Here is a 24,596-nt window from a genome sequence, read left to right as displayed (position 1 = left end):
CCTGCGCCTAGCGGTATTGTGGAGTCAAAGCGAGAGGGAGGTCCCGGTTGTGAGGGGGGCCTGATGTCCGTTCTCAGCCAGTGACTCTGCTGATAACAGCAAGCTCTCACCAATGTCACTCATGTGCTTGGTCACGGCACCCATGACTCTGAGCTGCGAGGTATTAGATATCATCTTGCTCTGCCTAGTCGTCAACCGCTGCTCCAAAGTGGCGTCTCCCCGGATTTGCGCCGCCTGGTTGCGGGCCTGACTGGGGTCCTTGATGGCTCCAAAGTCTTTCGGTGATGAAATGCAGGGAACACAGGCGTCTCGATACCGCACTGTCGAACTGTAGGGCGGGAACCACCCCACTCGCCAAACGTAAAGCTTCACCTCCATCTCCCCTCCTCGCCTTCCAGTCTCCCCCCCTTTCCGCCTTCCTGGACTCCCCTTTATTTTTTTTCCATCTCTGCATCTTGCCATCTCGGCCTCTTCTATACCTGATCCTCCTGCTCAACCCAACCTCCTTGTACTAACTCTCTCCGTTTCTCCTGTCACTATCTCTACTCTACATACCTACATTACACATTGCCGTTTGTCTCTCCCAATTTCTGCCGCCGTGTGCCGGACTTGTCTGTCTCGGCCTTTATTCCTTGTTCGCCTGCAAGCCGATCGTTAAGCTTCCCTACCACCTCCCTGGCTTAGCTCGGATTGCACCCTCTCTCTCCTGTTCTTTATCATTGAGAAAGCTCCTCGTCGACTGCGGCATCTTTTTCTCCTACAACACTACCCCTCTTCGCCAGCTCCCGCTTCTGGATTCCGAACGCCGCAGACCCCCCATAGCCACTCCACCACACATACTCCCACCGTCGGTGGCTTTGTCCAGCCAAACCATATCGACGCCTCCTGTGTCTCTGGCCGAAAAGTAAGTCAAGCCATGCCTTCTCATGTTTCACGGCTTTTGTTGCCCTGTCTCAATTTCTCTTTCGGCGAAACCAGACGGGTTTGAGCTCTGCATGACGAGACCGTTCATACAACAGCAGCTTGCCGGCGCCCTGCACTTCTCCGAGTCGCGCAGCCCATTTTGTCTCTAAATGGCCCTTTTCCTACATCCTCGCATTGCACCGCTTGAGTCGGCCATGTTCTAACCGTGTGCTGCAGCACCCAGAGAGAAACAGAGTTAGTATCCTGACTCTGTAACCGACATACTCGCCCAGGCCGACCTCAAGTACATCAGGCTCGGCCCCCCTTTTTTTCGAACCAGATCCTGAAATTCTCCAATCGATAAACCACACCCACTTTCTGAACGTTGTCCAACATGTCCACTGGCTTCAGCAGCCCTTTCGGGGGCAACTCGAACCCATTTGGCAGACTGGAGACCACTGGTATGCAAAGAGTCGCCGAGGAGGACGAAAATGACATGGTGACTTCGCCCACAACGGCGAGCTTTGGCCGCGCTCCAGCCGACCATGGCGCCGGTCTCTTCCGAAGCCCTTTTGGTGCCGATGCGGCATCTGATACACACATGACTGGAGTCAACAGGCCCCATCTTGATCCAACAGGCTACCCAGCCCAGTACAACTTGGGCCGTCGCACTTCGGTATCGGCCGAGTCACTGAAACCCCCTACCGGAGAAGCTTATGACAATTGGACACCTCCTGTGCATCCCAAGACGCCCGAGCAGCTGGAGCGGTTGAAGGAAGCCATCAGCGGCAATTTCCTGTTCAGCCACCTCGATGACGAGCAAACCGCCCAGGTATTGGGGGCTTTGATAGAGAAGCCGATCCCATCCAAGGATATCAAGGTGAGTTGGGCGTTCGTGTTGGCCAAAAAGGGCACGACTAATCTGTTTGGCAGGTGATTACCCAAGGAGATACCGGTGACTTCTTTTATATCATCGAAAAGGGTTCTTTCGATATTTACGTCAGCCTCACAGGAAAGGTCGAGCCTGGTTTGGACGGGGCTGGCAGGAAGGTTAGCACCATTGGTGCAGGCGGTTCTTTTGGAGAGCTTGCGCTCATGTACAACGCCCCGCGGGCCGCTACTGTTATTTCCGCCGAGCCCAACTGCACCCTCTGGGCCTTGGACCGTATGACCTTCCGGAGGATCCTGATGGAGTCGACCTTTGCCCGTCGTCGCATGTACGAGGGCTTCCTCGAGGAGGTGCCTTTGCTCTCAAGCCTGACCCCGTATGAGCGCTCCAAGATTGCGGATGCGCTCAAGAGCGAGAAATTCCCGGCCGGTCACACCATTATTCGCGAGGGCGACCCGGGTGACTCCTTTTACTTGCTTGTGGATGGCGAGGCGGTCGCTCTTAGGAGGGGCGACGAGACCGCTGTCAAGCACTACAAAAAGGGCGATTTCTTTGGCGAGCTCGCTCTGCTAAACGACGCACCACGCGCCGCCAGCGTCGTGAGCACCACCGAGGTCAAGGTTGTGTCGCTTGGCAAGTCGGCGTTCCAGCGTTTGTTGGGGCCGGTCGAGAGTATTATGCGGAGAACCAAGTATGTGGGTGTCAAGACTGGGGTGGAGGAGATGGATCCCCTTCAGACAGTTTAAAGGATGATGGAGCATGGAGAGAGATCAGAATAGGGAAACGAGGTGTAATGGGGCGCGGTGTGGGCGCTTGCTTCTCGAGTTTTTTTGGTGGTGAAAAGAACAAATATTGGAGAAGGAACAAAGTATGGTATTCTTGGTGTGGCTTTGTGGGTTGGGGCTGGAGTTTTGGATTATTATTCTCACTCTGCTGTCTCCCTATTTTTTTTGGGCCTACATGATTATTCAAGACCAAACACTTTGGCTTGTTATTAGATACCTGAAGGAGTAGCAAACAGGTCATAATAGCAAATGCTATGTTTGCCTAGGGTTATGTACATTGCTCACCCCACCCATATGTATTGTGTGAAATGCATAGTCGTTGACGGACACATAGACAACAAAGTGCTTCTTGTCTTGTGGAATATAGCGCCGTGTCAAGAAGTTTTTTGGACCCCTTTTCACGCCTTTCGACAATTCTTTGGGCAGCACTTTTGGTTTATAACCCGGCCATATTTAAGTATATTAACACTTTCCGTGTGAAGCAACATATTCTCCCTGATTTATATTCCCAAACTCCAGCATATTTATGACAATATCCCTTCCCATTTTACGTGTCTGTCCCTTACTCTGCCCCCTAAACAACAATCCTCAGCATAGAACCTCCCCTGTTGTGGTAAACTCGTAAAACTCCCAACATTTCGTTACAATTCCCACCTCACACATCTCCCTTGCTTCTTTCACCTGACCTCTTTCTCTCCCCCTTCTCGAAATACCGCCTCGTTTCTCGCAGTCTCTTTTGCCAACAACAACAACAATCTCTTACTCCCTCCCGGCAAGAACCCCCAAAACCTCCCTCCTCACCCCCTCGGTCGCCACCTCCGTCTCCAGCACCCTCCCCACCCCCATTTTCCAATTCTCCTCTAGCATCCTCATCTCCGACCCGACCTCTTCTTGTCTTGTCTTCCTCGCCAGAGTCACAAGATCGATCTCTTGTTTGGTCTGGGCGAGTTCCTTCTCTAGGGCCTTGAGCTCGCCCTCGAGGTGGTAGTTGCCGACTAGCCAGGCGGTTTTTCCGTAGGTGTCTAGGAGGGCGAGGTGGGAGCGGCGGGAGGAGATATAGGCGTGGGAGGTGTAGGCTTTTGAGAGTTCTGACTGGAGGGAGTGGGGGGTGGGGTTGGGGGGTTGGGAGGGGAGGGTGTTGTATCGGGACAGGTCCAGGGCGTTTAGTTTTGGTGGGGGGGAGGTACTGGAGAGGCGGGAGAATTCGGATGTGAGGAGAGGGGTGAGGAATTGGGGGTGGTAGGGGGGGGGGAGGAGGGCGTGGTTGGGGTCGTCAGGGTGGAGGGTGCGTTCGCGGGTAATGAGGGTTTGGGCGGCGGTTAGTTGGGTTGATGTGGGGGGGGGGTCGATGTCTGGGAGGTTAGGATGAGAGTTGGATAATAGGGCAGATGGGGGGGGAGGGGAAGGAAACTTACATGGGAGGGACTCGTGGACGGTGGTTATGGATGGCATTTTGGAGGGTGGGTAGGTGGTTATACTTGAGAGAGATTGGGAACTTGTGGAGGGCGAAAAGGTTGGTTGTTTTGTTGTTGTTATGATTGTATAACTGGTGTGAAGCAGGCGTGGGGATCTTGGTGGTGGTGGTGGTGGTGCTGGACGGTTGAACTTGACGAAATCTCAAAATGAATGCGACTGCGCGATGCGATGCTTGAAGACGCGCTGGATCTCACTTTGGAAAAATGCGGTCTCCACTCTACACAGTGAACAGACGCCCGGGGTGGGCTTAGCCTTCTTATCGGAGCTCTTATCTAGTGTCTGCACGACAACTTCAAGTTAAGACAGCACTTGCTGCTCTTCCGGTATGAGATATCCAAGACAGCTTCGGCAGTTAAAGATATAATACTGCACCTGCCTCATCCATCCAAAATATAGAAAAACTGTTCTGACATTCAAAACTAAACAACAGCTTCCCAAGTAAAATATAATGCCAAACTCCTCAGTTCAGTGCAAACGGCTGCCACCCACCCCGATACTCTTGGCAGCGGGGTGTGCACCGCCCCTTTGTCGAATCGGGCAGTTTCCTGCGACAATGACGACACAAGGCAGTCGCTGCCAAGAAATCACCTCCAGGCCTATCGTTCATGGTTGCTTGGTTTCTAATACAGTTGGGTTCAAGTGATCAACAACAGATAACACCGCTTCAACAGTACCTATCTCAAACTTTTTTTTGTTTCTCTCAATTATCATCTAGAATATGCAGTGCAGGTAGCTTCCGCCCTGCAAATCCTCCACCATGGACGCCCATGAAAAACTGCTCGACCCCGCCAACGTCTGGGTGGACTCGGAAAAGGACGGAGCTTATCAACAACAGCCGTTGCTATCACAACCACATCAACAGACCAAAGACGGGGACTCGGAGAACAAGAGATCACTACCGAAAAGAATATACTACCGGTCCATCATCGGGTACCTCACCTCCATTCTCGGCGCCCTCATCCTCGGCTGTGCACTACTTAGATTGTTTGCCGCCGAAGCCCCCGGAAACTGGACATCATGGACAACCTCAACCCCCCACCCCCCACCAACAAACAACAACAACAACAACAACAACAACAACAACACATATCTCCTCGGCGTGGGCAAAGCAGACATCACCGGCCCCGTAGTCGAAATCAACCTCATGGGCTACGCCGACCCCAGACAAGTCGGTTCCGGTCTCCGTCAACGCCTCTACTCCCGCGCCTTCATCGTCGGCAACATCGACAACCCTTCCGACCGGTTGGTTTACTTGGTGCTGGACACCCAATCAGGTGACACCGCCGTTCGCTACGGCATCCTCAACGCTCTCGAGAGCTTGGGGGAGGAATATAAAGTGTACGGTCACCACAACGTTGCTGTTACGGGAACGCACTCCCACGCTGGGCCAGCTGGGTGGTTGAATTACCTCCTCCCACAAATCACAAGCAAAGGGTTTGATCATCAAGGCTACCGAGCCATTGTGGACGGGGCGGTGGAATCCATCAGAAAAGCGCATCAGAGTCTCACGCCGGGGTATCTCAGCGTCGGGACGACAAAGGTTTTTGGCGCGAATATCAACCGGAGTTTGTTCGCTTACCTTGCCAACCCTGAGGAGGAGAGGGTGAGGTATAATATTAGCATCGAAGACGACGGGTCCGTTGAAAAGGATTTGACGCTCTTGAAATTTGAACGTGCCGCTGATGAGAAGGCTTTGGGTGTGCTGACGTGGTTTCCCGTCCATGGGACTTCGTTGTTGGGGAACAACACCCTTATTGCGGGGGATAATAAAGGGGTTGCGGCCTATTTGTTTGAAAAGTCGATGAGAGGGGAGAATCCAGATTTTGTGGCTGGTTTTAGCCAGGCGAGTGTGGGTGATACGAGTCCTAATGTTCTGGGCGCGTGGTGCGAGGATGGGTCAGGGAAGATGTGCAGTTTTGAGAATAGCACTTGTCCTATTGATGGCAAGTCACAGTCTTGTCATGGTCGTGGGCCCGGGTTTCAAACTCCGGACAGCGGAGCTAGGTCCTGTTTCGAGATCGGGAAGAGGCAGTTTGAGCCTGCGAGGAAACTGTTTGACGAGGGGGGCCTCACGCCGGTGAGGGGGGGTTGGGTGAAGGCTTTTCACAAGTTTCACAACATGACCGGGTTTGAGTTTGAGCTGCCGGGTGGGAGGATGGCAAAGACTTGTCCGGCTGCGCTGGGGTATTCTTTTGCGGCGGGGACGAGTGATGGGCCGGGGGCGTTTGATTTTACGCAGCATGATGGGAACGAAAACACCACTTCGCCGGTGTGGAAGGTTGTGTCGAGGTTTTTGAAGGATGCGAACGAGGAGCAGAGGGCGTGTCATGGTGCCAAGCCGATTTTGCTGGATGTGGGGGAGATGGAGAGGCCGTATCTGTGGACGCCGAATGTGGTTGATGTTCAAGTGTTTAGAGTTGGACAGCTTTTTATTATTGTTTCACCTGGGGAAGCGACGACGATGGCTGGACGGAGATGGAAGGAGGCCGTGAGGACCAGCGATGAGGCGGGAGAGGATGCGGTTGTTGTGTTGGGGGGTCCGGCCAACAGTTATACGCATTATATCACTACGGAAGAGGAGTACGAGATCCAGAGGTATGAAGGGGCTTCGACTCTGTATGGACCGCACACGCTGGCGGCGTATATCAACGTCACGATGGGGCTGTTGGGGTATTTGAATCCGGATTCGCCGGCGCCTCCGCCGCATGATCAGAAGTCTATGGTGTATCCGCCGGATAATACGAACCGGTCGTTGTCGTTTATCCCGTCAGTGGTGATGGACAATGCGCCGCTTTTCAAGTCTTTTGGGGATGTTTTGACGGATGCTGAGAAGGGTACTCCTTATGTGATTGGGGATGTGGTCAAGGTTCGGTTTGTTGGAGCCAATCCGAGAAACAATCTGAAGCTGGGCGGCACGTATGCTGCTGTTGAGAAGCTGGGTAAGGATGGGACGTGGGAAAGGTTCAGAGATGATGGGGACTGGAGTGTGATTTTTGAGTGGGAGAGGACGAGTGAGCTTATGGGTTGGAGTGAGGTGACGATCGGGTGGGATACCGCTCTTGAGGGAGAGGGGGAGATGGAGAAGGGGACGGCGTATCGGATCAGGTACTTTGGGGATAAGAAGGGGTTGTTGGGAGGCGTGGAAAGCTTCGAGGGTGTGAGTGATTGTTTCAGCTTTAAGGCTTGAGGGGGGTTGTAAGTTTTCGTTGTATGATAACGCGAAGTGTGGATACGGCATTGATGAGACTGTAGAGTGGCTTGGTTGGAATGATACCCTTGGCGGAGGAAGTTTATTGTTTTCTACGAAACAGCCTGAAATGGGTCTTTTAAAGTTGCTAGCAAATCCTAAAGATTGGTACTCAATGTTCGCCGAAGCTATTACCAGGAATCTACAGCCTGTTTAATGATTTTCTGATGAACGACATGGCATTTCAATGGGTTGAGTCCAATGTCATGGGTTCTGGTGACCTATGTAATGACGGTGCGGTGTAGGTTAAGCAACCCATTGTATAATATATTTCTCCAGAATTATGCACGCAGGGTTGTTTGTGAAGCACATAGCATCCCAGAAAAAAAGAAGAGTCTTCATAGCTGGATCAAAAACAAAGAGTCACCTTACTGAGGTGAAGGCAAAAGGATGTGTCCCCTCGACCGGAATCGAGCCGGTGACCTTTCGGTATCGATAAATTGCATTTACAGCCGAACGTGATAGCCAACTACACCACAAGGGGATTTTATTGAGTTGTTGTGGATCTGGTGCAGGATTAGGGCTTTTCAATAATTCCCGACATGAATTTGTTATCGAATGTGGGTTTTGTGGACACATATCCGAGTGTGCTGGAGATGCGAGACTTGGCGGGACGGGGCAGCCAGCAGTTACAGTTCGGTGACAACAATTATTTATTCCGTACCTACTCAAGTTGTAATTTGATTTTGGTGGACAAAAAGTTGGTGCAAGGGATATGACATATCTTCGGACTTGAATAATGTGATAATATTGAGGTGGGATATCAATAAGCAAGGAGTGTCTGGATCAGAAGTGACTTTGAGTAAAGTGATGGCATCACCCAGCCGTGCAAGACTCTCACATGTTGCTGAGAGCATCAAGACTGTATAATACCACTAGAATCCTTCTATCGCTGTTAGCTAATGCTCGAATTCTATTCTTAGCAGACACTTGTTTTCCTCCTTGGAATATTCGGCTACCTATATACATAGGCAGTCGTCATGTCGAACATCGCAAGTTTCCACTCCCAACGGCCCAACGGTCCAACGGTCCGAACAAGGTATCACATCCACGTGGTGAACACGCAAGCTATGATGCTCGCGCAACAATCAACGTCCTCAAATCATTGGAGCTTACTCCGTCAGTGCCCAGCGGTATGTGCAGTAGGTAGAATGCCAACTTCGAGTTTGAGTCCAACGGTCGCCACGGCACGAGCCGTCTGACAAGTGACATGAACCGTGACATCATACCCTGTGTGGGGCCGCTTCGGTTGCCCAAAAAGTCCAAGAAACGAGACCTGATTGGTGTGCATTTGGTTGCAATGAAGGCTCGCTGAAAGAGAAGGGTGTTTAGGGCAACCAATGAGATTCTCAGTGCATTACCGCAGCGGACGCCACTGACGATGTTAGGTGGTTCAAGGGTCCAAAGGGGCTCGTCATGGTTGACTTTTTTGCTTGTTTTGTGTTCTTTGGTTTGGCAAGAGGTTGATGTCATCCCTGTCTTTGGAAAGTTGGATTAAGCTGTGGATAAGATCGAGATCTGAATGCATCAAGGGTCCAAGGGTCTGAATCAAGTATGTGAGATCACATTGAAAGAAAGCTGTGACGTGGGAGGGAGAGGGAAGGGCCGATGAGATGGTGTATATATTTTGCTTGATCTGACCTCGAGAAACAGGTCTTAATTTCTCATTATCATCAGCATTTACACAGAAGCAAAACAAACAAACAAGCATTCTCAAGAGTTCAATTTGAACATCAACTGCAAACCAAACACTACCTACTTTAACCAATACCAACCACAACACCAAACCCAAACCATCAAAATGTTCGGTCGCCGTCACCACGCCGCTCCTGTAGTCACTACTACCGCTCCCCGCCGTCGCAGAGGTCTCTTCGGCGGCCCTCGTCGCACTCATCACACCACCGCCGCTCCCATAACTACCTCTACCGGTCGCCGAGGCGGTCTCTTTGGCGGAAAGCGCAGACATCATGCCACTACCACCCATCACCACCACCACACCACCGTCGCCCCTGTCCATCACCAGCAGAGGCGGCCCTCCATCGGTGACAAGATCAGTGGTGCCTTCCTGAAGTTGAAGGGAACTCTCACTGGAAGACCTGGCCAGAAGGCTGCGGGCACGAGGAGGATGCATGGCACTGATGGCCGGGGAAGCAGGAGGAGATTTTACTAAATGCATATGAATGATGGGATATGATAATGGATGTAATGGGCGCATGATGGGGATGATGGAGATACCCTGTAACAATATTGTAACTTTTGTCTGCGATTTGGGGGATAGAGCGCTTGTTTCATTTTGGCTTTTAAGAATGAGTTATGAAGCATGAATTTACGACTACGTTTACAACAACAAATCAAAACTTCTCTCAAATCCACGTTGAAATATGCAACACGTCTGTGACTGAGCGCCTGCTGTGAGCGCCAGCTCCCGTGTTAATTGATTCTGATGCCTCTACTACTACTACTACTGCTGCTGCTGCTGCTGCTGCTCTGGTTATTACCGACCGACCTTTCCAGGGTTCTGAGTCCGATACATTATGATCCTTATGTCGAGTTAAAGTGAAACTGGAGAGAATCGTTAAGAAGTAGAGGCTTGCGAGATATCTGAGTCCTCTGGACAGAAGGAGTGGACAGCGGAGGACATCGACTACTAGGTGGCTCTCACAGTCCAACCAACCTTCTCTGTAGGTACCCAACTACCATCAACCTGAGGGATGTATAGCATCCTCAGTCTCCCAGAGCCGCTTTCCCCTCCTTTAGGCTAATCGCTCCGGGACACGATAAAGAGGCGAAAGAAAGTTGTCATGAGCGAGATGTGGAGGTTCCTGGGCGGTGGCCAAGTAATTGTCCGACTCTAGATACCTATCCACGAACATTTAAAAGAAGGAGCTGTTTCTTTTGGAACAATCTCACTGGTTTTCACAATACCAGATCCATCAGAGAGACGTAAAGCGAGGGGAATAGAAGTCAAAATCGTTGAGCTAGATAGAATCGGGCAGTTAGGAATCAGGCTTATCTCATTCCTACGAGCGAGAAGGGAGGATACACATTCATGTCTGATCTGTTACTACTATTATAAGATACTCCACCACACGTACGAGCTCAGTATAGGTTCAGAGTCAAGGTCAGGTATGTACATTAGTTCAAGTTTGAGAAGGCGCAGAGTTGGCTTTGTGGCGACTAAAGAGTGATTCCCTGATGAAATAAATCTTTTGTTCGAATCTCTATATCTGGGCTTACGTCCAGGTCAAAAGGTACCTTGGAATACTTCTTGGTAAGTGAGTTATTCATCATCTCAGGACCACCATGGCGCATACACCACCAACACCATACCCATTCTTCGCCATATCATAGCTACAAACCCAGCGTCTTTTATGACGCGTGAGCTGTCCTGTAACTTTTAATTGCCAGTGTTGTTATTGAAGATATGCCTGACACATGGAGTGTGCTCACATCTGCTACATAGGCTCCGATACCCTTATTTGGAGGTTTTGGAAGAGATGAAGACACATTTAACTGACATTTATTTCTCACACCTACCTACCTATCTTAGCCTATCATGTTTGTGGCCGTGTAAAAGATAGCATTGTCCTATCTCCTCCAAGGGGTAATCTGCGCGAATACGATACTGGCAGCCCAACTCAATGATTTGTCTGCAATTTTTGTCTGAGAACTTCCGCTTGATCAGTTCAGGTAGGTATGCTTTTGGTACTTGGAATCCCTTTTACGTGCTGATGTCAATAGATAGACTCTCTATCATCTCTTACATCACGTTGACATGGCCGGTCTTGTGAAGTTTGCTCACCACCAGCACCTGACAAAAACCATCAGCACCCCATCCCCAACCAACAAAAGCCACCAAGCCGCCAAGCCTCCCCCTTCCCAAGCATCATCTCACACCTCCCCACGTCCCTGTCCCCGGGTCCCCGAGACGCAAAGGCAAAAAGTAAGATCGATTCGATGCTGATGTATGTGCCTCTCACGTATGTAATGATTATGCCTATCCCTTCTTGGCTCGCCACCACCACACACACACACACACACACACAAGACAAGCAGCTCAGATCTCACTTTTTTTTTTTCCACTTCCAATAGATGCTTGCGAGATAAAGTGAGACATAGCTTACATTCACCCACTTCCCACACCTCCCCAAAAGACTCACAGAAACCGTACAGATAGTCCTTACCGGATCAAGGAACCCCCAAGAGTTTTGACAGACATTGCTTTTTTCTTCTTTTACTTGTTTCTTCTCCCGCGCAAAAAAAAAAAAAAAAAAAAAAAAAAAAAAAAAAAACCTTAGGATTTTAGCGCCTTTGCCGCCTGTGCAGAATAAAAGCAGCTATGTATATAGGTCTATACACGGCCATGTCTATAAAGGACGATAAGGCAAGTTTTTCCAAAAAAAATAATTCTAAAAAGTTAACATTGGAAAGATTAGCTAAAAAAATGCCCGTGCTTACTGTGGCACCTGCTCGAGTTACAATTTAGGTACTTACAAGCTACCTGCTAAGGCTAGGCCAGTTACCTACTAAAGCCGAACAATGTTAAGGCTACATGCTATATGCTAAGTCCTATATACTACTTACAAATAACTTTTAATTTACTATATTACTGTCGTATTACTATTTGAGCACTACATAGTACATATTATCTATCATTACTGCTATATTTTCTTTATAGCTGTAAATAACGTTTATATATAATTTTACATACAAATAATATTTTGTAATTTAAAAAAATGAAAATATATAATAAAATAGACGAGTGTCACAGCTTGACACCTGGTGGGGCGCGGGGCGCACCACGGACCAATCGTTAGTACATAAGCAAGGACCAATCAGGACAGGATCATTGGGATCGAGGATCGATCCAGAAGAGTCAATCCCAAAAGGGACAGTATCCATAGGATCGAGGGTCGAGTCAATCGATCCAGAACGATGCCAGGCTTGGCATAGGGACTATATATACGGAGGAACTGGCTGGTGTAGATAGACAGTTCCGCAGTATGCAATTCAAGTTGTATTCACGGCATCTAGTGTTTACATTGAGACATCTTGTTGTGCACTGTTTAGCTGCACCGAACCAGGATTATTCAGAAGTGCCTTCAACCGATATCCCTTTCAGAGGTTCTGGATAGGGGTTCGTCACAACGAGTAATTATATTTATAAAGACTTGAATTAAATATTATTTAGATGTAGCATTTAGCGCGTAGTTATGAGTTAAAAAAGCAAAAATATAAGAGAAGTTTGGTAATCCTTGCTTATATAATAGCAGGTTGATAGGTAGATGTAGCGTACAATTAGCTTTTCTCAATTTTACCTCTCTGGATTTTTAATTTTGGAGAACTTGCCTTATCGTCCGTTATATATATGTCTTAGACTAGCAGGAGGCTAACACCAGGGTAACAAATGGGGAAAATCTGTAGGCGATCTGCTATAGTGAATGAGATATTGGTTCCGGATTCGAGGTAAAGATCAGCGTTTCGATACAACCCCGCGTGTGTGCGTGTGTGCTGCAGTGTTTCAACCAGACTTTTGACATTTCTCCGGAAGGTACTGCAAGTCATGGGCTTGGTCTGATCTGATTTCCTTCGATGGACAACACGCTGATCAGATCCAGAGCGTACCAGATGAGCCTAGACTTGGGGGGGTTTGGACCTCGGTAGTTGAGCTTGAGAGAGATGAGTGGTGAAAGATGAATGTGACTATGGGAGAAAAGGTGATGTTGGACTTTTTTGGGTTTAGCTTCTTCACATAGTCGTCAGTAGGAAAGAGCTGAAAATCGACAACCGCGAGCTGGATGCCCAAAAGAATCCGCCATAGACGTCAGCGCAGCTCAGCCGGCAGGCAGGGGAAAGCAAGACAGAGAAGAGATGGGGGAAAGACAGGGGAAGCAGGATCAAGTACCCCCGAATCAGAATTCCCTGACCACCGGGCAGCTTTTCGATCGGCTACCAGAAGCACAAAAAAAAAAAAAAAAAAAAAAAAAAGCGGGGGATCCGAGGTTGACAGTTGCAAGCTGCAAGGTGGTGGTCCCGCTTCCCCCAAAGCGATCACCACTCTTTCTTCCCCCATTTCGAACTCGGCATTTTGCTTGTGCAACTTTGTTGAAAATCTTACCCACCATGCCAAAGAGATCTACTTTCTCGGTTACTAGTAACATAGCGTAGTCTCACCCAGCCTGGTATATTTATCCATGCAAGCTCGCATGGTATCGATTTTATCATATTTTTTTCTTCAGCGGGAACAAAAACCACCAACGGACGGTCGGACCCAAGGAACGGTCCGGGGGCGGGGACCGCTTGCCTGGTGTCGTGCACGCTCGTGCTGATGAATTCCCTTCTTTGGAAGAAGTCTTTGTGGGAAAACCAAGCTCAGAAACATCACCAAGCTCCTCTCAGCTTAGCGTCTCTGCAAGAGACAAGACAAAAAGAAGCAATGATATCGAAGAACAGAACGCATAAAAAAAGGGGTCTGTGTGCATATCACCGACACTGACTTACATGTATGTACACAGAAGAAAGAAGAAAAGAAAGCGGCCCGTGTGTGCTAGTGTATAGGCGTACTTGTCTCAAGATCTCTCTGCAAATACGCAAGCGACCACAACTTGGAGACCACAAATCTGTTTTCGGGGAAAAGCCAGCAGATCGTATACGAAGCACATTTTTCTAGGCCTTGTCCCTCATCGGCCCTCTGCAGGATCTGAACTCTGTCCTATCCAAGCTGTGTGCCGTGGCAATAGCTACACCGCAACGATGATCACGAACACAGACAAGAAGAGCTGCCGTGAAAAGTTCCAGGTGTAAGTTGCATCCTAGAGGTTGTGAAAAGGGGAGGCACTGACTGACACCCAAGCCGGATGAGCAAAAAACAGCACTTTTGCTGATCTCAAGGGTAGATGCATCAAATACAGAGCGTGACTTGCCCATGCACCCTGAGCAAAAGCTGTCACAAAGCGCCTCCTACGTGGCCAGCAGCCTGGAACTTCAAACCCTCCGCGGCTGTGGTGGTATTTGTGCTGACATCCTTGGGGTTTGCTTGCAACCACACCACTCAAACCCAAGGTCCTAGATCTGTCCAGATCGAGCGAGACAGGTCCCCCCCTCTGCCCCCCTTCTCTCCTACCGTTGAGGTCATCCGGCGTGTGGATATGTGTCAGTGATATTGACCGGTGTGAGACAGCCACACCCACTCTCATAGTGATGATCGCTCTCCCCTTGAAGTCGGTTGTTCTTCTGGAACACACAAACCCATTTCTCAAATGTACTCCCATAGGTAAAGTAATTCTTGCACCTCCCTTCGGGCCTTCTAACCACAGTACCACACTCGACCAACCACAACTTCCTGATGACTGTCACACACACAGCAACAAAATCGAAGGACGAGATTACGCTCCCTCCCTCCCCATCCAGTCCACTCCAGAGAGTCCAGAATCTCTCGTTACAAAACTGCGTAACCGTAACGTTCAACAAACCCCCCCCCCCGCAACCATTGGTCTCTCCTAATCCAGTACGACTAAAACACGAAAACGGGAATCGACCACATCGAACCTCTCAGCGTGCGGGATCTGGAGTTGCTCCAACTTCCCCCAAAACCTCGGAAAGTCCACCCACTTGTCCTTGTCCAACAACAGCAACTTGATCCCGCCAAGCTCATCCTGATCTCTTGACCATCACCTCCCCCTCCTCTCCTCCCCCTCAAAGCTGCAGGTAGAGAGACCCCAAAAGAGTGGGGGTACAAAAGTAAGGCAACGATATATGCAATACGTATGATCCGTTGCCCGAGTCACAATCACTCAGTCGTCAGCCTCATATCCTCACCATGCCCCCTCAGCCGAGAGAGAAAAGGAGGCTCAACAAGCCCAACATGCGGCCCAAGCGGACCACTAAAACAACAAAGCAAAGAGTTGTCCTACCTTAGTATACCTCGACCACGGTTGTACAGCAACAGACAAGGGAAACCCACTGTTCCGAACCTACCACTCCCCTATCCGAGCGTCCCCCCCCAGTCCGAGCATCGGGATCCTCAAATCTGCAAGTTATGTAGAAGCTATCCGACTGCCGGCTGCCATTTGACATACATCAAGCCGAAGCATCAACTGGTCCAAAACAAAAAAAACCATGATACACCCTCGCACAGAAACAGGTAACACAACCCGTCGGGGATTTTCAAAAAAAAAAAAAAAAAAAAAAAAAAAAAAAAAAAAAAGCGGGAAGGCAAAAGCAAGCACCCGTTGTCTGGCTGTTCAAACCTAGTGCCAATCCTTCAGCCTCGACTTGTTGTTGATGACACCGCGTGCCTGCCACGGATCGGTACATATCAAGGACGATTATATATGTACGTTTCGTTTAACACTGACTGCTCGACCACGTGAGACAGATGTTGGCCACCGCCGCCTTGATTTTCCAATGGCCAAAAAACCAAAAAATATCTTCTCACACGAGAATACATTTCTCAGTCTCAGTGACACATGTAAGTAGTGGGCAACCCCCCCAGACCGCACGTAGGTAGGATAAGTGATGTGTCCAATGCAGGAAAATCCCCGATATTTTTAGCCCAGCCATCCACCTCCATATCCCCATCCCGTGACCACACTTCCAAGTCCCATCCATACTCCCCCCACACATCCGAAAAAGTCGGTGGATATCCTGCCTGCATTAGAAGCGAATGCGGGTATTACCTATCTTTCTTCAGTCCTTGACAACGCAAAACCCGATGTGTCTTTGACCGTTGGAAAAACTCAAAACAAGGCTATATGGGGCCGGAGTTGACGTAGTAAATCAATTACCACACCCTGGCTGCTGCGGAATCAAAAAATCCTCCCAAGATCGGTCGGGCCAGATCAGATCAGATGCGATGGAAATCAGATCGGGAAAAAAAAAATTTACCCATCAGATGCGATGGACTGTGGGGTGCGCAGCCCGCGGGAACGGACGGGTTGAGATAAGAGATTTTGTGAGATCGATGGGGGAAAAACACACACAATTCGCTTTTCAGGCTGAACAGAACATATCCAATGAGACAGCACAATAGTAGTAGGTGAGATTCGGTGTGTATCAATGGAATGCATGTGCATTTATATCAACCCGACATGTATGTAGTAGGCTTCTTCTTGTTCGAGAAAATTGGCCGAACCTGTCAAAGCTGTCAACGTCAGAGCCATCAGTCTCAATAATTCTGCCTGCAGCGGGCTAACGACATGCCACATGGCAAGAAGACCTGGTGACTGATATTCAGTGAGATACTGCCCTGCCCCCCCCCCCTCCCCCGCCAAAGTCCCCCAACCTCCAACACTTGCCAACGGACTCGTGCTAGTGGTCGACACACGAGAAACAGAACTTGGATCTCGTCATGCGGATGCGATGGAGAGGCGATAAAATTGGATGATCGGATGCAAGGCGTCCTTTCCAACGTTGCAATCCCCATCGTCGACCGCGTCAGAACAGAACATGGAGCACGGTTCCCCGTGCCCCCACCGCCCCCACCCCTCTTTTTCCAGCCAATCTGACTTCTGGAAAGGTCGCCGGCGAAGCTGATAATCCTCTGAACTAGTCCGGAGCTCGGCAGGCTCGTGGGACGGGCAAGGGTGGACAGCGAACCATGAAACCGGACAGGGAGGGTTGTTGGTCAGTGGGGTCGGCCAGTAATTAAGGTACCTGTGAGTACATTGACGGGGGGCCAGCGCGACATCGGTCTCGATGGAACCCAGTGGGGAGGTCGCGAGATGTGATTTCCTGCAGATATCGCCTGATCTGGGATGCGGCTACGGACCCCCGCACCAATGGCAGGAATTGGGACATTGGCTCATTCAGGAACCATTCCCGATCCAGAGCCCATCCCCTTGGACGGCCAGAGAGTGTGAGGGCTGCGAGAACGCAACCACCGCTGACTTAAGCAGAGTTGTATTTGTGCGAGGTTTGCCGTATCCCCTGGCTGCCACATCGGACATCTGCGGGATGGTGTTGGACCGAGGGTGAGTATGACTCCTCGTAGAGACAGACCGCACGATACAAAGAACTTGTGGAAGAGCGGTTGTTGGTAGGTAGGCTCGGGAAGAAGGCTTCGAAGAAGATGTGTCGGTAAGAACGGCCACTTGTTCCCAGTTATTCCGGTCTCTTTGCACCCACAACTGCCGGCCGTTGGGTGGATGTCTCGTTGTGTCGATCTCACGTATTCGCTTTCCTCTAGCCCGCTGGGTCCCCACACGAGATCAAGATGGCTAGCGTGATAAAAGCAACCGTTAAGAAAACCTGTCCATATCCGATCCTGGTCTGGTCGATAGTGCGTTTTAGCTGTCAGGGTCTTGATGAACAGCAGGCCAGAAAGGGGAAAAGAGCGATGGTGCCTTCAGGTTCGGGTGCCTGAATGTTTTCTGAAGAAATCACTGGGGATCTATCGGATCAGCATGTTTTGAAACTCGACGAGCAGAGAGCACAGAGCCCGGATGCTGTTCCGTCCAATTCTCCCCGCTGTGGGGCCTTGGGCACGCACACATCTCACTGCACTGGTGGTCAGTCCTGGGCTCGGTGTTCGTTTTGTGATGGCTGACGAGGCACAGCGATGGGGAAAAGGGAAAGTGATGACAAGTGAGTGGCAGATGCAGAGAAGAATGCCAGGGGCGCAGAATTCCTGTTTCTGACAGATGCAAGAGCGGTTGAGATCATCGGCACACTGTACACCTCTCACTGCTGGGAAGCTTCAGATGTACACAGTGCGGGCGTTGGTGGTATTTTTAGGACGAACGGTTCCATCGTCCACCAGGCCCAAGCGTGGAACAAAAAGCGGGTCAAGGCAGACAGGGACCGCGACACTAGATAGGTGACCCTCTTCCCGCGGCATGTAATAAAATGATGATATCCGTTCCCGGCTGTTGTTGGTTCGATCTCCCAGAGTTGCGGGTTGATTGATGATGATGCTGCTGATGCTGCTGATGCTTCTCCAGGTAGCATTCTGCCGAAAGTTCTCGAGACAGCATAGGTACACTACCACCGCCACTGCTTCTATTGTCCGAAGAGGAATATCCTGCAAATTGCAGGGAGATACCTAATACCTATTACCTCACAATCACGTGCCGTACATGCAAATATCGAACATATCGACGCCATCTTTCCCGTCCCGCGCGGTTCCCCCCCGAAGCCGATCCACCGTTCATCATCTGACTTTACCCGTGAATGTTGCCCGTTTCAGCGATTTTTTTTTCTTGTCGCAGACAGCTCTTTGGCCTGCAGGAAAATAATCAGCCAATGCTGATAGGGCCAACCCGTCTGCCCGTGGAGTTGCAGAGCGGGGAAAACAGATTGGGCCGCTCACAAAACCGAGCTTGGCGGGACTTTTCGGGTGCGTTGCATTATCCACTGATTCCATCATCCCATCTGCCCATATTCCACCCATCCACGCTCTCGACAAGGCCCAAGCCCGATTCGGCCATTCGATTAGCGAGAAAAATCCAGCAAACCGCAACCTTTCAGCACGCAGGCCTGCCAGCCTAGCGCCATGCACTGTGGCACTCAAGATTGGCCGTGTCCTTTCATCTCATGACCCTTGCCCGTCAGCGGGGACACCAGGCCAGATCCGATCGATGAGAAACCCCTTGTGGCCCAATCCTTCGGCTCAAACCGCTCCCTCGAAATCCTCAGGGTATCCCGTGGTACAACCCAGCAAGAGCCCACGTGCTGGTGTTGGAACAGCGTCGTATTCCTCGTGTGCGAACCTCCTGAATCCATCACGACACGACCCTCGCGGCGGCCCCACGCTGGAAGACCCGGAGATTTGGAGGGGCGAGAGGATGGAGCGGATGCGATACCTGACACTATTCCCGCTTGGAGATTCGTCATAAAAGCCAGAATTCGATAGAGGGAATTTCATGCTGGACGGGGGCCCGCCTCTTCTGACCACGATGAGGCCTTTTCAATCACCTCGCTCGGCATATCTCTGGGGGCCGCTGGTAGCAACAACACCGCATTGTTTGTATCACGCACGAGAGTGCCAGCTCATATGGCTGAGTGCACCTGGGAGCAGTGTGATGCCACAGCCCATTCGTCGAGGCGGAGATGGAGAGGTCGGAGTACTACCCCTCCATCAGATGAGTCTGTCAGGTCAGCGGCTGCCAGACCAGCCGCCTTGGGCGCTGGCATCCTCTGACAGATGCCGGGACTGGAAAACTGCCAACCGTTGGCAATTTTCCCTCTGCTGAGCCCTCCAGCGGACCACGGAGCCGACTGAAAAGCAGGGAACTGCTTATGCACATTCTCCGCCGAGATACCGGTACCGATCGCTGGGGAAATCGGCAGTCTGCTATGCTCGGAGTGCCCCGACTGGACTAGTGAGCAACCACTGGATATAACTCCTCAATAGCTCACAGCTACGACGCTGTTCCACAGCGCCCTGTGACAGCACATTCAAGCAGAGCCAGACGGCCGGCCAGATAGTATAAACAGCGGTTGTATTGGAACAAAGGCGTCATCTCATCCGTCCCATCCATCTGGTCTGGCTGGGATTGCCGTTTACAGCAACGATTTACACGACAAAGGGGGCTAAGACCAGGGATCTCGATCCAGCATAGGGGGCAGTCACAGACATTTTCCTTCTAGAATGTGACGCCAAGCCGGGCAAACACCAGGGTGAAATCGTGCGATAGTGATGAATTGGCCTCGGCAGAGTCAGAGATTCCCTACCGAAAACCCACCACAGAAACAAGTGCTCTCCAGCTGTTGTTGGTGCAGCCTCCGTTGCCGCCCTGAGCGACCCGACAAATAGGTCCGTAACATAAGCTTAACCAGACTTTTATACACTATGACGCTGGGCGTGTTTGCTGCTGCCTGGATGTTTCCTTATCTGCCCAACATGCCACCTAGTACACACGTACAATAGCTACCTTACGTACGCGCTCAAAAGCTGACCTATGGTGGAGGCACAGTGGCACGATACGGCACCCAGATCGGGGGGCGATGTCCGATCCGATAGCCAGATCTTCTGTGTGCGGGGACAGAGGCCGTGTACGTACGGATAGAGATGCGAGCCGCCCTCTTGAATGCGGCAGACAATGGCAGCAGCTCGGGACGACGGCGGAACTTGCCATTTGATCAAACAATGATTGTGGTTGAGACTGTTATCTGTCATGTTCTTCTAATAACGTGACTCGAAAAGGATCCTGCAGATCGAAATGCACCCACCTTGGAGACCTTGGGGGGTGTTTCCTTGTCAGCTGGCGTTTTTTTTGCTGGGCGCTGACGTTTTCCTTCTTCTGTCGAGGAAAAAGCGACGACACAGTTCGAAGCCAAAAAGAGCACACGGTACGGTGACGGGGTGTCGACATGGTACCGCCAAGTACCCGTGGACAAAGTGGACTCGGCAGGAAGCCGGCCAACCAGGCGACAAGGTTCGCCTTCACCGCATCGGGCTGGGGTACCAAATTCCTGGCTGACCAAAATCCCAGCCAGCATCGCAGCAAGGCCCCAGCCCAGTGGTAACCCAAGCATCAGGTGGAGCATGAGATGGCGCCCCCATGCACCCCCTTTCCCTCCCCCACTCAAACCAACTGCATTTCCTGACTGGACGACCCGCGCATCGGTTCATCAAATCTCATCAGAGAGGGGGAGAAGCCATGCCATGCCATGCCATGCCGGGAACGCGATCGTTTCCGGTACCGCGAGGTACAGTACAGTACTTGGAAGAACAGGTAGAGAGCATTTCCAGAAGTGCCTGATGCTGCAGCAGCAACCAGCAAAAGAGACTGCGGACATAAGACGCTGTTGGGCAAGTACCAGTACTTTACATACTGTAACATGTTTTCCAATCGATCTGGGGAGAGGGAGAGCCTTTTCAAGTCCTCCCGTCTTTTTCTCCGACTTTGTGCGAGGCACACAGAGCACAGTAGTGTACGCACAGCAAGCGATAAACTGCCACTACCAGACACATCTACCCGTGTTGCAGCTTGGAGGTGCTCCCACCTCGAGGTGAGAGAGAGGTGTAATAATTACTGTCTGTCGTCCGGCCCTCGCCCGTCAGCGGCCCGCTTTCACTTTCTCTTCTCTTTTCCTGTCTCTTCTGCTTTGACTACGGTGCACCAGTTCCCAATTCCAACGACCAGTCGTCATCACTATCCAGGCAGAGGGATTTCTGGCCAACCACACGAGCCCGCCAGGGCCGAGAGCGAATTGTTCCGCCTTTTCGGTTTCTTCGCAACGATCGTCCAGATTGACAGGACAGTGACATCAACACGGCACAGGCATCATCGAATCTGGTAGCCCGGGCTTGGCAGCTTGCTTTCCTCTTCTCACTCGGCTCGAAAAGAGGGGGGTGAGTGAGCTGTTTGGTGCTTGCTGCTGTGGGAGCTGCGCTGTGCTGTGCTGTGCTGTGGACGGGCTGGCTGACTGGCCGCTGGCTGGCTGTATCCGTAGGCTGGCTGGCTGCTTCTCTGCCCAGGCTTGCGAGGTGCGGAGCTGGGAACGCTAACGCTTGGTCGAGGTACCTGGTCTCACGTCGGCGCGAGACACAAGGGTCCGGGGGGAAACAGCACGTTTCCCACAATCCATTTCCACGGGAGAGTGGTGACCCACACCTGATCTCGATCGCCCCTCCCTCCAATCCACCCCAAACCCACACAGTACACATACATACCTACCTTTCCCCCCCTTCTCCCCCCGAGCGGCTGGCTATCTGCGAGTCCTCTAGCCTCAGCAGCCCCCTCCCCCGGGTCCCCTAACAAAATAAGGAAAGACACAAAACCGCGCCTGTCCGCCCACCTCCACCTGGCCTCCCTTTCCTGTCCGTCTTTTGCACGCCTGTGACCTACTGCCTTCCACCCCCCCCCCAATCTACCGCCGCCGTGCCCTTTGAGGATTCTTGCAGCATCGCCCCGTGCTTGTTGAGTGCTATTAGGCCTCTCCTCTCAGGAATTGGCCCGCGGACTGCCTACGGAACCGAAAAGCGGAAAGCCGACAATAGCATTCTTATACGTTCGCCGAACCACCGTTGCCCACCCGGCCCTGATTGAGCCGCAGAGCCGACGCCAAAAACGGTCCCAAGTCCGACCGTCACCGCCAGCTGGATGGTAGCGACTGTGCACACTCGACAAGCACCACCCGTCAATCTGCACGTCAAACACACCCCGTAGCGCCTTGCTTGCTTGAAGGATATATATACACACATAGTTTGAACAAGACCCGCTATGGAAGCGGGTGATTCGGGTAACAGGCAAAGGTTTGTGACTTTTTCTTCTTTGCTTGATTGCTGCTGCTCCCTCCCCCAAGGCGCGTCTAACATTCTCAATTCTCCAGTGGAATTCCAACTGCCAACAGCAACCCCTTGGATCATTTTGATAGACGACCTCGAGACCAACGCATCGATACCTCGTATAGAGAAGGGCAAAACATGGCGACCGCTACCATCATCAGCCCGAGCGCCCCGGGTTACCATCAGCATCACTCTTCGTATAATTCGGGATACCCACACTCGGCTCCCGTCACCAGCATCCCTGGCATGATCTCGCCGGTTGAGCCGCGCCGGTCGGCTGAAGAACCAGAATCCGCTAACAACCACCGGCAATCCCTCCCTTCCATCTCCGAAGTCATCTCGGGGACAAAGCCTGGGTCATTTGCACCCCCAGTGCCTCAACAAATGCCTCCTCAGAGCCTCCCAGCGCCTTTCTCGGTCGCATCGCTCACAGGTCCGCCACGGTCCTTTGAGGCTGGAGTCGAGAAGAACCAGTCGCCAAGAACACTGCATCCTGTATCGTCGGGTTACCCACGATCAGATACCCTCCCTGCCTTCTCTGACCCATCACGGCCTGCTTTGGCTAGCCGACCTGCACCTCCACCACTGAACACTTTCTCGGGGCCACACCACTCCCCTTCACATGCACACAAAGTCGACTCGGCTGAGTCGGACCACAGGCCACCGCAGCCACAACAACCGCCTCTCAGCGCTGGCCATCGCGAGCAGCCGCCGCAGCAGTTGCCAGGGCTTTATTCTGAAACCGGACGCCTGCCACCTGGACAGTTGCCTCTGTCGGCATACCCAGCATCCCCTAGAAGCTCAGGACCAAGCTTCGCATCCCCATATGATTCGCAACGGCCACCTGCGTATGGTGAGGAAAACAGCGAATATATGCACCATCGGTTGTCGGACTACAAGGCCGCCCTGGACAAGCATTACGAAACATATGGCTACCAAGATGCTCTGCAAATCGTGAGTCGCATCTTGAACCGTGATGCCAAAACTCAGATGCTAACAACTTATACCAGGTTGCCAACTCGTGCCGTACTGGCTTCAATTTTGCCGAGGCCTACGTAGCTGCCGCGCGGGAGCAGGGTGGCTCGCAGCCCATCCTGTCGAGAATGCCCACCGAGAACGAGGTCGGCGGGCTTCTCAACAGCCTCCTGCTTGCCCTCAAGAAGCTCGAGGAGGTGCGGGAAATGATTCAACGGAATAGAATTCAGGACGAGCGAGCGCGCGATCACGGCCGAAAGCCCGAGGACGAGGATGTGGCCATGTACAACGACGGGATGAAGCCAGCCTACAGTCTGAACGAGGTTAAGAAGCGGCGCGGCGTAAGTTTTTTTTTTTTTTTTTTTTGTTGTTGTCTGACAGATGGTTACCGGATAAATGGCACATGGCAAGCTAACAAAGTTATCAAAACAGCGTGCGGCTCCTCCCGGACGGTGTCACAGCTGCAACAGGATTGACACCCCAGAGTGGAGGCGCGGTCCCGACGGGGCGAGGACGCTATGCAACGCCTGCGGTCTTCACTATGCGAAACTGGAGCGAAAAAGGCAGCTTGATCAGAGGTCGCTGAGGCCGAAGCCATCCGAGGACCGGAGCTAGTATTGACCGGTCTTTTTTCTTTTTTTGTTTTTTTGGTCTTCTCTCCTTCCAGGCAACAAACACGTGTATCCGTCTTCTGCAACCATGTCGTTTTTTTATATCACACACCCAATGTTTTTCGAATACCCGAATACGTTTTTTTTCTCCATGTGGGAGAAGGAAATATATTCAATCACCTTTGCAACAACCACCACTGCCGCCGGGGAGGAGGAGGAATCAAAAAGAAGTGGGAAAATGCGAATGTGAAGATCTTTTTTTTTTTTTTTTTGGTTTGTGTACGGTTGATATTTGTATATACATATACCCCCTCTTTTTTTTCCCTTTTTTCCTTTTTACTGTTCTCGCCTGAAAGACTTGTGTTATTGGGACTTGATTTTCTTTTTTTGCTACTGGCTGGCTGGCTTTTATTTTATGGTGCAATGGGGAGAAAGAAGAGTACAAACATATACGGTGGGGCAAAGGTAGGGATTGGGG

General features: G+C 51.3%; 5 protein-coding genes and 1 non-coding gene across 6 annotated transcripts; 4 read left to right on the top strand and 2 right to left on the bottom strand.

Annotated features, from left to right (window-relative positions):
* Positions 1-29: 29 nt before the first annotated feature.
* QC763_201920 (uncharacterized protein) lies at positions 30-2,915 on the top strand. Its single transcript, XM_062909228.1, has 3 exons — positions 30-904; positions 1,141-1,783; positions 1,837-2,915. The coding sequence occupies exons 2-3, from the start codon at positions 1,298-1,300 to the stop codon at positions 2,536-2,538; spliced, it is 1,188 nt and encodes a 395-aa protein (XP_062767992.1). The 5' UTR covers positions 30-904; positions 1,141-1,297; the 3' UTR covers positions 2,539-2,915.
* Positions 2,916-2,969: 54 nt separating this feature from the next.
* Positions 2,970-4,440, bottom strand: QC763_201910 (uncharacterized protein). The gene is made up of 2 exons (XM_062909227.1): positions 3,993-4,440; positions 2,970-3,929 (listed from the first exon to the last, which is right to left on the bottom strand). Exons 1-2 carry the CDS (start codon positions 4,027-4,029, stop codon positions 3,337-3,339), a joined length of 630 nt encoding a protein of 209 aa, XP_062767991.1. The 5' UTR covers positions 4,030-4,440; the 3' UTR covers positions 2,970-3,336.
* A 370-nt stretch (positions 4,441-4,810) lies between these two features.
* On the top strand, positions 4,811-7,240 carry QC763_201900 (uncharacterized protein; the record flags this gene model as incomplete). Its single annotated transcript, XM_062909226.1, has 1 exon — positions 4,811-7,240. One exon carries the CDS (start codon positions 4,811-4,813, stop codon positions 7,238-7,240), a length of 2,430 nt encoding a protein of 809 aa, XP_062767990.1.
* A 455-nt stretch (positions 7,241-7,695) lies between these two features.
* On the bottom strand, positions 7,696-7,784 carry QC763_0031280. The gene has a single exon. It is a non-coding gene; the product is annotated as a tRNA-Tyr (tRNA).
* A 1,317-nt stretch (positions 7,785-9,101) lies between these two features.
* Positions 9,102-9,470, top strand: QC763_201890 (uncharacterized protein; the record flags this gene model as incomplete). Its single annotated transcript, XM_062909225.1, has 1 exon — positions 9,102-9,470. The coding sequence occupies one exon, from the start codon at positions 9,102-9,104 to the stop codon at positions 9,468-9,470; it is 369 nt and encodes a 122-aa protein (XP_062767989.1).
* An 11,771-nt stretch (positions 9,471-21,241) lies between these two features.
* QC763_201880 (uncharacterized protein) lies at positions 21,242-24,596 on the top strand. Its single transcript, XM_062909224.1, is given in 5 exon segments — positions 21,242-21,673; positions 21,685-22,499; positions 22,577-23,486; positions 23,543-23,848; positions 23,919-24,596. 4 exon segments carry the CDS (start codon positions 22,468-22,470, stop codon positions 24,120-24,122), a joined length of 1,452 nt encoding a protein of 483 aa, XP_062767988.1. The 5' UTR covers positions 21,242-21,673; positions 21,685-22,467; the 3' UTR covers positions 24,123-24,596.

The sequence above is a fragment of the Podospora pseudopauciseta genome (assembly GCF_035222475.1).
Source record: "Podospora pseudopauciseta strain CBS 411.78 chromosome 2 map unlocalized CBS411.78m_2, whole genome shotgun sequence".
NCBI classification, from domain to species: domain Eukaryota; kingdom Fungi; phylum Ascomycota; class Sordariomycetes; order Sordariales; family Podosporaceae; genus Podospora; species Podospora pseudopauciseta.
Note: the sequence above shows the minus strand (reverse complement) of the source record. Positions and strands in the feature narration are given on the sequence as shown.